This window comes from Hyalella azteca, unplaced genomic scaffold, assembly GCF_000764305.2.
Source record: "Hyalella azteca isolate HAZT.00-mixed unplaced genomic scaffold, Hazt_2.0.2 contig8314, whole genome shotgun sequence".
In the NCBI taxonomy this organism is placed as follows: Eukaryota; Metazoa; Arthropoda; class Malacostraca; order Amphipoda; family Hyalellidae; genus Hyalella; species Hyalella azteca.
In genome coordinates, this window is record NW_025938411.1 from 4458 (window position 1) to 17406 (window position 12949).

Below are 12949 nucleotides of genomic sequence, written 5' to 3' on the forward strand. Positions count from 1 at the left end.
CATGGTACATGCACAATGTTTTATATATATAATGATATAGTTGCCAGTTCAAAACAACAAACATTTTCTAAAAGTCACAAGAAATTCAAAAACTTGCAATGGGAAACAAAATCATTCAGAATTTGAAGATTGAAGTGAAGTTATTAAGAGAATATTGATATAATAGGGCAAGGGCAAAAACATGAAAAAATCATATCTGGATGTGTATCAATAGATGTTTAAATTTTGAAACAACTTTCCATCATTTAAATCAAATCTATCAAATCTATTTATTTTGAAATCAAACTTGACATGACCAAAACGAAGTGTGTGACACTGTCTTGTCTAATGTTTACATGGCAGCACAATGTGCCCATATGCTGTGAAAGATTTGCAGTTTATCCCATCATTTTGTGTTATTTTTAAAACTTTGTTTTTATTGGTAAAATAGCAAAAATTTTCTGTGAAAGTTGATATAATTTTTTTCGTTTTAGAACATATTCATTGCAAAAAATTGTCAGATACAGATAAACAAGTTATGAAAGTAATCAAGGGAGGTGTTGCCAACACAATTTCGGATTTTGAACTATGAGTGATTTCAGAAGTGCAGCAGTTTCTGAACTCAGTGTATCAATTGTCACTGCAGTGGAAGGTGTAACATGGTAGGAGCCTAGGAGGCTAGGAGATAGGTTTTTCGATCCATTTTCTTATGTTGATGTGAGAATATGTTACCAATCCAGAATTCCACAGGCCAACTTCTCCTGCTCCCTGCTGAAATGCAAATACCTCAGGAAATCATACCTGCCAAGTGCCAAGCCCCTAATTGTAATTATTAGTAATTAGTTTAATTAGTTTAGTAATAATTAGTATTGTAAAATACTCATTAATTAATTACTAGTAAAAATTAGTATTGTAATTAGAGTAAAGTAGGGTAAACACACCATATTCCGACACCTTAAGCTTAAGGATGTAGCAAGAAATAAATGGCTATAAATAGATAACCGTATGCGCAACTCAAGTTCTGATTGGTTTACATCACTCTCAAAACACCACACTATGCGCCAGCAATGATGAAACATCACAAACTGTTGCCATATTTATTTAAAAGCCTTTAGAATTCAAATCTACAAAATCGCTGAATTCCGACACATGTGTGACTAAATGCGGCATATTGTGAGACTAATTCCGACAGCGCTTCAAAATTGTAATTCGTAATTCCGACACCCGGTGTTGGAATTCCAACACCCTGTGTGAGCTGTGTCTGAATATGACACACAGCTGTCATGACTGTATGTCGTAATTCCGACACCATGTCAAATTAGTTTTTATGTGTCTACAACCGTCTCTTAAATCAATAATCTATTAATTTATTTACCACTTAAAATCAGCAAATACAAGTATACTTAAAGGATTCCTAATATATTCACAGACTTATTTAAAAATCTCAAACCATAATATGCTTTCTACACACACAGTTTATCACTATTTGGTAGAGCAAGGTCACCTGTCAACTTTCACATGTGTTTCGATGTTCTCACTGGGTGATGACCGTGACGCGGACTTTTGCTCTGCGGATCTTAATATTTTCCCACCAGACCTAGTGTTTTGTGGAAATATTGCGCGCAATAGTATGACGTCACTATTTCAACCATCTACGCATGCGTGGAATTAAGACAAAGCTTAATATAAAGGAAAAAGTTGAGAAGTGTTGGAATTACCCACAGTGTTGGAATATGGTCTTTTACCCTATCAGATGAACATCCTAATGGATTCCATTAGGATGTTCATCTGGTACTTTCAGACTCACTGACTGACTCAGTCTCCTAGTGAGTCTAGTCCCAGCGTTAGTGAACCAGAAGGAGATGGAAACCCTTCAAAATTTGCCCAATCCCATCATGTTGCATTTCCAGTTTTTCTATGTTAGTTAACTGCTCATTTGCTGAATTACTGTTTTGTCAATAGCAGGCTGAGCACCCCAGCAACAGCAAACTTATTAGAAGCTCTCACCTCACCTCACATCTGAGTGATCTGACAAGGCTAAATGAAGGCTTCAAAGTTCAGGTTTGGGAAACCATCAGGTTGGTTCACGTTTTGAGCTTGAGAGTCCCTAAGTATATTGGCAGCATCACCAAGCTCAGCCAGCTGGTAGCTGGCTGCCCTGTCACCAGTACAGACTCCAAAAAAGGAGTTTCATTCTTTGCCTTGGCCCTTGGCCTTGGGTAATGGGTTCAGACGTCCCAGATGAAAGGCTAGTTGTTCATGTTTTTTCCTAAGTTTATTGTCACCCCCCCCTCGTCCCATCTTACTACATTGAATACAATAATTATCTAAAGCTTATGACTTATGTAGGTTCCAAGAGCGTTACTTACGATGATATTTTCACACCACAGACACCGTCAATAATCATTCACAACTTTTACGTTCTACGCAACTACAGCTTTTTGTAAATAGCAAATCCGTGAGGTCACGGTCCGCAAGTCCGCAAATTTTACGTTAGAATAGAATAGAAGTGTCGGCTTTGAAGAAACAGGCCCATGGCCTGTTGCTGATTCTTGTACTTTTCGTGACTTGATTCCCCAAGGGATCCCGCCTTTGGAACCCGATCTTTCCATAACAGACGATTGATTGAGATAGCTGCTGGACTTATTGCCTGGCCCGTAATTTGCTGGGCATTGTAAGACTGAACATATGCTCCTGCATAGCTTCGTCTAGTGTGTTTTTGAAGGCGTTTATACTCGAAGCGTCAACGATGCTATCAGGGAGGCTGTTCCACATGTCGTAGACTCGAAGCGAGAAGAAATGTTGTCGCATGGATGTGTTCTAACGCTGTTTTTTTAGTTTATAGCCGTGGACCCTTGTGTTGGTTCTTGTTTCAAATTCTAGTAATCCTTCTGGCATTGTATAAGCCATGAGTATACTTGTATGCTTCAATGAGGTCCCCACGCAGACGTTGATAACTAAGGCTTGGAAGCTTCATAGTCTTCAATCTTTCCTCATAAGACTTACCTTTCAAGCCCTGAATTATCCTTCTTGCGTGTCTTTGAACACTCTCTACTAAATTTTTGTCCTTTTCAATTTTCAGTGACTACACGACGTTTCCAAATTCTAGGTTCGGGCGCACGACAGCAACAAACAACTGCTTCATCGCTTCTGCATCTAGGAACTAGAAAGAGCGTCTGATCAGTCCAAGACGTTTATTGGCTTTATTAACTTGACCTTCAATATGCTCAGAAAATTTCAACTCATTGTCCATATTAACTCCTAAATCCTTTTCCATTGTCGAATTCGACATCATCACTCTGTCGTTACAACCGTGTCTTCTCATACTGTAATCTTGTTCATTATTCTTGCCAAGGTGGATAACTTTACATTTGTCAGCGTTAAAACGCAGCTGCCACTTATCAGCCCAGTCAACCAGCCTGTCAAGATTACCTTGCAACTGTACTTTTTGCGACGTATTCTTCACTGTATTATAAATTTTTGTGTCGTCAGCATACATGCCGCTCATGTGGGACACTGTGAAAGGCCTTGCAAAAATCGAAGTACACTGCATCTACTGGCTCCCTTTCGTCCAGCAGGCGGGTCCATTCGTTCAGAGTTGACAAGAGGTTAGTGGTGCAGGATCTCCCGGCAATAAAGCCATATTGACAGTCTGATAGGAGATTACTAGCAGTCAAATGATCTATCAATCGATCCCTCACAACAGATTCCATTACCTTGCAAACGACACTTGTCAAACTGACAGGGCGATAGTTGCCCGGACAGCTTTTGCCACTTTTTTTGAACAATGGTGTTACTTAAGCTTCTTTCCAGTCAGCCTACAAGATGCCTTCGTTCAAAGTTTTTCGAAAAAATGACGTCAGAGGGCCGGCTAGTACAGTTGCTAACTCTTTGAGTAATCTGGGGTGGAAGCCGTCCGGTCCACACGACTTGTTTGGATTTAGAGCGATCAGGTGCTTGAGAACCTCTTCTTCTTGTATGTCAAAACTTGTTAATTTAGAGCCGACTGGGCGCTCCTCAATAGCTGGAATACTGTTCAAGTCCTCTTCTTAGAATACGCTACTGAAAAAAATGATTAAGTACGTTAGCCTTGCCCTCATCAGAGGATATCTTCCGTTGATCTACTTTCAAATCAGAAATACAGTCTTTCATCTTGCACTTCGAGCTAGCATACAAATAGAAGGCCTTCGGGTTCTTTTTTGCATTTTTAGTAAAACTTTTTTCGATGGTTTTTACTGCGGTGCGACAGCTTTCTTTTGGTTGATTTCGAGCTATTGCGTATAGGTTATAGTCAGTATCGCTACGACCCTGAGGATTAATATTCCTGTTCGCTTCCATCCACCAATATAACGATAACCAAGGTAAAATGCAAAGGATGCCAAATCTAAATGTATAGCTGAAGCCAGAGCGATCGAAAAAGCTTCTTGGAAAATATTCGGTAATCGAACCCTACAAATCGTATTTCTTAACAGTATTATACGGTTATTATTGACGAGTTAAAGGCAGTAGCTGCTGAGTAGCGACCTTTGTTTTATTGCCGGTAGTTGAGGCAGACAATATAAGTGGCAAGTACTAATGATTAACTGCCACTAATTGCCTGTAGTTGAGGCAGACAATACAAGTGGCAAGTACTAATAATTAACTGCCACTAATTGCCGGTAGTTGAGGCAGGCAATATAAGAGGCAAGTACTAATAATTAACTGCCACTAATTGCCTGTAGTTAAGGCAGACAATATAAGTGGCAAGTACTCACTGCCACCAATTGCCGGTAGTTGAGGCAGACAATATAAGAGGCAAGTAACTCTCACCATGGCTGCATCAGCCCAACTGGCCGCTTCTCCAGCGAAGAAATCAACACATCGTTGTCCCTCTCGGCCGCGTCTCGGGCACATGCCTCTGAAGCGGCTGAACCCCAAGACACGAGGCTAGTAGCGTGGACAGTTCAAGCGGCAGATAGAATAGAAGTGTCGGCACTGAATAAATAAGCCCATGGCCTGTTGCCGATTCTTGTATCAACCGGCGGCCAGTGCTGTCCCCGTGTACAGGCACCTTATACGACCAGGTTAATAAAACTCATCTGAGTGGTGCAGAAGTTGCTTTTATTGTGCTCCTTTGTGATATTATTAGCACTGTGATAAAACAAGATTATTTGATCACAATATAAGAATATTACGCGTCATCTTGGATTCAGCCTCAGATTAAACAATAATTTTAGATAACCAGCCTCGTGGCCCGCAAAATCCACCACTATGGCGCAATGACGCAATCCAAAATTTCCTTTGTGACAGGAAGCAGTGATTTTGGTCGCAGGTAAAGTAGCTTGGGGAGTCACTCTCACCAAGGAGCTGAAGTGCGAACCCCAAACTGTACCATCAAGGCAGCCGCCTACAAAGCGTTAGCGCGAGTGCGCGACCCATACTGAAGTACGTAAGTTGTGTGTGGGATCCTCGTGCAGCAGACGATATTGCCACTCTTGAAAAAGTACAGCGTAGAGCAGCGCGGTGAGTCTCGTATTATTTGCTCCGGGCTTCCAGTGTGTACAACGAACTCTGTGACCTGGCATGGCCAACGTTGCGAGACAGAAGAAGGCGTGCTAGGCTTACCATGCTTTACAAGATCCACAACAACCTATAGCCACCTCTCCCTCCCCTGTCAGCTGCTCCATGCAGAATACCAGCAAGTCCCACCCTCTACAGTATGTCGTTCCTTTCAGCTGGACTCAATACCCCCAGATGACATTTTTCCCCACAACCATATCCGAATAGAACCACTTGCCTGCTGACGCCATCCAGCTCAGGTTTGCCCCCCTCTAAATGTTATATAGGTAATGACTAAATGCAAAATACAATAATAGCGATTACAACAAGTATAGCAAATTCTTAACAATTGATGTGGGTACCTTCAGCAGAGAACAAGAAATAAAGGGAATTAATTTCATGCACACGACGTATATAAGCAAAAAAATTATACGCCAGCAAAAATTATACTGGTGTGGAAGCCACTTGATTTTCAGTGTTTACGAGCAACATGCCTTTTAAGATCAGAGTTGCTAGTGGCGCTGTACTCACAAACTCCGCACTTGTATTTCTTTTCTTTCTTCAGATGCACCACATCAACATGTATCTTGAGATTCCCACTAGAATTTGCAGCGTAATCACACTGCGAACATTTGTGTTCCCTCAAATTCATGTGCACCGATTTCATGTGCTGTTCTAGCTTAGTTTTCGTGCAAAACCCGCGCTTGCATGTCTGGCACTTGTGAGGTCGCAATTTTAAATGAACACTATTAACATGAGAATTAAGATGCCCTTTAGTGCTGCAAGTGAAGTCACATTGAGGACACTTGTGAGGCTTTAGCTTCAAGTGAACGTTAGCGATATGCCCAGCAAGTCTTGCTTTCGACTCAAATGAATAGGAACAGTGCGGGCACGAGTGCAGTCTGTCGTTTAGGTGCATTCTGGAAATGTGAACTTTTAGATCACCTTTCTGAGAAAAGTAACCGTCACACTCATCACACTTGAATGGCTTTAGTTTCAAGTGAACGACTTTCATATGGCGCGTAATATTACTCTTCACGGCGGCAGCGTAGGCACATTCATGACATTTGTAGCGCCTGAGTTTCTGATGAACACCTGCAATGTGATCACGAAGAAGTGTTTTAGTTGTGGCAGCATAAGCACAAAGATCGCATTTGTGTGGTTTTATCTTCAGATGTACAGCTTTTATGTGCCGGTTGAGATCGTTCTTGGCAGTAGCAGCATAGCTACAGTCAGAACACTTGTAAGGTTTCACTATTAAATTGGCGTCGGCGAGATGGTTATCCAATTGGAAATTGGAAGCAGCAGAATGGGAATTAGAGACGTGGCGCTGTAGCAACGCGGGAGAGGAAAAATTCATGTAACAAACTGTGCACTTAAAGAATTTCTTCGGCTTTGCATGCGCTGTGTTTAAATGGGTTTGCAAATTAGAAATCCGACTGGAGGCATAATCGCACTTAGAGCACTTGTAGGGCCTCAATTTAAGATGAACTGCGTTGATATGTCGGTCAAGATCACATTTAAAGCGGAAAGCTGCGCCACAGACATGACACTTGAGAGTCTTCTCTTTGTTACGACGTACGTGGGAGGTTGTGGAAGAAATTGCCTCCTTCATAGAAGCATTTAGACGCTTGGAACAACTGAGGGATGTCCTTCGCAGACCATCAGTATTTTTAGAAAAGTTTATCTTATTTTCTTTACTTGAATTTGGTCCTCCACTTATGCCCACTTTTTCACTGTGCATTTTAGGTCGCTCTGAATCTTTGCTCCCATGATCAGGAAGAGGCTCTGGAAATGCTATTTCTTCTGAGCAAATATTATTTTCGTTTTCTTCACTGCAAACGTATTTGTAATTTTCAGAAACATGAATGCGAGTCAATAGTACACTGCATTTTTTTAATTTGGCGCACAGATGCTTAGAACGTTTGAAATCCACAGAATTGTGCGCCTCATTCACCTTAAAAGAAGCCTCCCGCGTTGCAGGGACAGTTCTTGTTCCATTGTAGCTGAGAACGTTACAATTTACTGATGGTGCAGGAGTAGGAGGAAGGCGGCCATTGTTAGGCGAGCGAGCTTCACCAGCTTCTTGTTCAGTGGTTGAGATTTTCATTTCATTTGTTTGACTCTTGCCCTTGGAAGTTGAAGTTTCTGAAGGCGGAAGAGCCATTGAAGCACCACAATTGTGCACCTCCAGAGAAGTAGAGGCTAAGCAGGCAGTCTCAGAGGCTTTTTGTTGAACAGCGGTAAAGATTCCTGCCCTTGTTGGGAGTTCTTGGTTTGCAGGAGGAGCCTGGGGGATGGATGGAGATGCCCCCAGCCTCGACAGGCTCGGCCTTGAGAGAATCCAAGCCCAGGAATGGAATTTGCAACGGTTTGAAGTCAGCAACTGTGGCACTGTCCTGCTCAGATGGATGAAATGTTACTTAATGAATTTAGTCTGAGTGTTGATGTACTAAAAAATATGTATAATATTTGGGAGAACTTGGGTCGGCAACTCAGAGGCTAATCAGATGAATTTACTAAGTTTCACATCTAACATGCACATTTAGGCCATTTTCGTGGCAGTAAATTGGAAATCTGTCATTTTTCTACCAGTTAATCTTTCTAAAAAACTTCAGTCTATGGAGTTTGATAACCTGAAGCATGTTGGAAGCTAGACTGAGATCTGTGCAAAATTTAAACTGATGCGAGATCGTATTGTAAAACACAATCATACCTAATAAAATTTAATAATCCTATATTATGCAAGCAAATTGTTACTGGGAAATCATAAATTTATCTTAAGTTAAATGATAATATATAGATGCCTACTACCATAAAAGTTTATTTTCATAATAGAAAATCTGTATTAGTTATATGTCATAAATTCTACACTGGTAAAAAACTATATACTCAGCTTCATAATAAAAAGAAGGCTCAGACATCTGGGATAGATTGAACTATAATGCATCTTGGAAATGATCCGAATGAAGCAAGAACTTTACTCAACTTTATTAGGCTATTATTGGGATTTGGATTATTAATTAATTTCATATAATAATAACAAAAAAACATTCTTCAAAGGAAAATCACTAACTTCTTTCATGAAGAAAGGTTCCTCTTTCTCCACTTCAAGGAAGCCAGCTGGGAGCCCCGAGTCACAGTTTGATTGCTGCTCATCACGAGGCTCAATCTTCACAGCTTCTGCAAGTGCCACAACTTGAGTAATGATTCAATTATTGAGGAACATACTTCAAAATTGTCAATAGTTACCAACCTTAGCTTATCATATATGGTCTAAATACTCAGCACTGGCTACATGAATATTAACATCAAATTTGGGAATACCAGAAATCAATTCTAGATCTTGTATAATTTATATAAATCTTATCCAAACCTTACAACTTAACTTAAAAAAGCCTTAATTTCTGTGATTTGTGCTAAAATCAGAATAATGATGACAAATCCTTTATTTTCTGTATACTTGCTTGTGCCAAAATATGTACTAAGCAGCAAATAAATTTTCAAACTTAATGTCAAAAGTTGGAGAGCTAACAGTTCTCTGCCAGAGACACTTCTTGTACATATATACTTGCTTAGATAATATAAGTCATAAAACCAAACCAGATTCTTGAAATTGCAAGTGTATAAACATATATAAAATTGATTTTCATTATATGGCAACCAGAGCAAACTTCAATTTGTTATAAATGTAATGTATATAAATATTATGACAAAATATTACATAAATCAAAACATTACAATGAGCTAATTACCCATGACACAACTTGGCAAGGAATGCTCCATCTGCCTGCAGTCTTCAGCTGTATGATGACACAGCTCGAGACCTGCACCTAACTTGACTGCATCAGAAGACTCCTGCAATGCGGGTAACTCCTTCATCTCTGCTGGAGTCTTAGAGCTCTAGAATGTTTCTGTAAGGTATAATGCAAGTTTAGGTAGTGCAAGATATTCAGAGTAAACAGAATTGGGCTCACAACTTTCCCTTAAACATGGATTAGAAAAGGCAAACTTTTTACCTAAAGTCACATACTAGTTTACTCTAATTTGAAATTTTATTGCTTATACACATGGAGCTTATGCCCAATTATATAATTTGGTACACTGTACAAAGTTTGTGAACTAAGAAATGACTTGGGTAATGCACAAGTATTGAATATTATTTCTGAAGAAAATCTTGAAAACATATAAATTTGGTTTTGATTAAATCCTGACATTCTTATCTATAAATATGGGGTCGTACTTTCAAAACATTAAGTGTTTGTAGCAACTCAAGTACTGCATAAGTCATCTAAGTACGCATAACTCCAAAATATGGTACCTTTAAAACATTTCCACACTGAGTTACATCAACAAAGTTATGCATAACTTCACAAATGATAGAAGCACTCATAAGTTGAGTTACGTACAACTTCTGAGGCCTTAAAGCAATTGAAAATGAGTTTGAACTCTACAGTGAACCGTGAACGTTTTTCCTATATTCCTTAGTTCTTTACAAGTCAACTGTTTTTGTGCTATCAGTGAACCAATTTGTTTCACATTTGTGTTGATCCGGGTTAGTTAATTGTTTTCAATAAGAATAAGTATGAGAAACTGGAATCAAATGATCGATTTAAAACAACAAAGTTTTAAGTTATTACTCTATAATTATAATATTAATGTATGCTCAAACAATGATGTCTTTCATTTATCAAACCTAATGATAATGATTCCTATCACTCCTGCTGACACAGTTTGATTAAATAGCACTGTGGGAGTTGGCATTTGTTCTTCCAGTTTCCAAGATCCAATTTGACTAGTAGAAAGTAGTTTGGTAACACATTAAGAATTGTGGCTATCCATCATTACCATCAAGCAGGATGGAATTCTAAAAATTAAGGTTCATATATTATTTCCAATTCATCTTCACCAGTGTTTTTATCCAAAAATTTTAGTTGAGATAGAAAGGATAAAAATAGGGAGGGAATAAAGTTACACTTGAAAGAATCAAGAATGAAGGTTGCAACTTGCAAAACTTCAAGATTTCAATTACACTAAATATTAATTCATTAGCATTTCATCTCCAAGTCAAACACAACAAATTAACATTAACAAATTAATAACAAATCACACCACCAATAAGAGTTGAACTCAACATGATGCACCGCAAAGTTATTTCACGAGAGCAAAATCTCATATGCATTCACTCGCTGAAAGCTAACCAGCGACTGCATTTGATGGTCGGCAATGCCGCTTCTGGAAGGTTAGCGTTGGCGGTATTAAGCAGCAACAAGCGGTTATATTATGGTTGGCAATGCCACAATGCAACTGTAATATTACTGTATGTAAGTACTGTAGTAGTATGGTTATGGTACTTACCATGAGTATCATGGTAGTTTCACAAATGTATTCAGGAACAGATTCTGAAATCAAAGTGACATTTCCATTCTAAAAAAAATTTTCAATATTAAAAAAATTGAAAAAATAATTGTGTCAGCAACAAATCTTATAACTGATATTTGAAACACTTTTACCCATTTAATTGATCTGAAATTTTGCACACTTGTGTGAAGTCAGAAGCAATGCATGAATCAATTAACAGAATAAACAATTTAAAAAAATTTTATATATTAAAAAAATTCTATATATTGAAAAAAATGAAAAAAATTTTTCAATATTTGAAAATTAAATGAGAAATTCATTGTACATCTGTAAGATTGGAGACACTGATTCTTTGGAAGTGTTGTCTTTAAAAAGTAATTTTTAAACGTTTTATTTTAGAACATATTCATTGCAAAAATTTGTCTGATACAGATATACGACTAGTGAATGGCATATACAACTAGTGAAAGGAGGCATTGCCGATACAGTATCAGGTTTCAAACCACGCAAGATATTGGAACATGGAACTTTTTGAAAGCATGGCAGTTTCTGATGAGCTCAGTGCATCAATGGTCACTGCAGTGGAAGGTGTTAGGTCATGGTAGGTTTTTCTATCCATTTTCTTATGTTCCATGAGAATATATTACCTATACAGAATTCCACACTGCGTATCAAGAGATCTTTACTGACATTTTTGTGAATTCCCTTCATCCCACTTGGTTCCAAAATATATCATCATGGCAAGGCTAAGGTATTGGCCATGATGCTAAATCATTTGCAATAAAGTTGGTGATAGGACCATTAAGACGTTCATCTGGTACAGGCTTAATAGTACAATTAAGGGGTTGGCACTTGGCTGGTATGATTTCCTGAGATATTTATATTTCAGCAGAGAGGGCAGGAGAAGTTGGCCTCTGCTCAGAAGTAAAAAGTTGGAATGGTTTCAGTCTCAGAGTCAGATAATTCTCCTTGTCCTAGTGAACCAGCATGAAATGGAAACCCTTCAAAATTTGCCCCAACCCCATCATGTTGCATTTCCAGTGTTTCTATGCTATTTAACTGCTCATTTGCTGTTTTTTTTGTCAACAGCAAGCTTATCAGAAACTTGCATCCACTTCCAAGGCCTGGAATTTGGGAAGTCATCAGGTCAACTTAAGCTTTGAGCTCAAGAATCCCTAAGTATATTTGCACCATCTCCTTGCTGGTAGCTGCCTTGTCATTTGTATTGACTCCAAAAGGGGTTTCATTCTCTACCTCACCCAGGGTGCAGAAGGTGCAAGCAGCATTGCCAATATATGCATTTATAGCCCAAAGCATAACCAGCCATTTTCAGGATTCATTGACAGGTAATTTTAATAAAAAAATGCTGCTAACAACTTTGAATTTTGATAGTATATCCCTTACTCTCCACGCACTACAACACATATAACTTGGCAGTTGGCAGCTATCTGGTAGCCAGACACTGGATGCATGGCGCCATCTATTGAGAGAGCAGCAAAGTAGAGTGAGGCTCAACACGATTCTGCCACCTGGACCGCCAAGAGATTATCAGATATCAACAAAGCCGTCATGAACCCTATGTCCTAGCAACCTTTGCTTAGTTCTAGATTTATTATTCTTGTTATTCACTGCATCTGCCTGGTATTCTGCCCGTCTGCCGCACGCAGCACCACTTGCAGTCATTCAGATTTTCAACATTTTCTAAATAGTTGGCCAAAGACTGGCAAATATTTAGAATGAAATAATTTCAATCCAAATGTGTCGGCAAGAACTTTTGAAGGCGTAAATTTTGCTGCTGATGCGTCGCCAAAGATCTTGCTGTATTCACCCACTTTCTGCACAGTGGGGCCTCTCTGGTGGCCGGCCTCGGGAACGGGGTCAGACTCAGACGTCCCAGGGGCCAGATGAAAGGCTAGTTGTTCTTGTTTTTTCCTACGTTTACTCCCACCCTGTCCCATCTGCCTAAATTAAATGAAATAATTACCTAAAGCTTATAAAAGTTTCAAGCGCATTACTTACGAATAGGAATGAGGACCTCTTTACACCACCGGCATCGTCAATCGCAACGTCC

The 12949-nt window shown here is 39.1% G+C and overlaps 1 protein-coding gene across 3 annotated transcripts; it reads right to left on the minus strand.

Moving 5' to 3' along the window:
* Positions 1 to 5391: 5391 nt before the first annotated feature.
* On the minus strand, positions 5392 to 12949 carry LOC108678013 (zinc finger protein 43-like). 3 transcript variants are annotated; one of them, XM_047881565.1, is made up of 4 exons: positions 12898 to 12949; positions 9273 to 9431; positions 8594 to 8700; positions 5392 to 7916 (listed from the first exon to the last, which is right to left on the minus strand). In XM_047881565.1, the coding sequence occupies exon 4, from the start codon at positions 7682 to 7684 to the stop codon at positions 5990 to 5992; it is 1695 nt and encodes a 564-aa protein (XP_047737521.1). In that variant the 5' UTR covers positions 7685 to 7916; positions 8594 to 8700; positions 9273 to 9431; positions 12898 to 12949; the 3' UTR covers positions 5392 to 5989. The 3 variants fall into 3 exon arrangements, with proteins under 3 accessions (XP_047737521.1, XP_018021828.1, XP_047737522.1); XM_018166339.2 differs by lacking the exon at positions 12898 to 12949 and adding an exon at positions 10876 to 10939; XM_047881566.1 differs by having other exon boundaries at positions 7677 to 7916.

Coding starts and splice junctions, on each gene's coding strand:
- LOC108678013 (XM_047881565.1), bottom strand. CDS start 7,684: ATGGCTCTTCCGCCTTCAGAAACTTCAACTTCCAAGGGCAAGAGTCAA.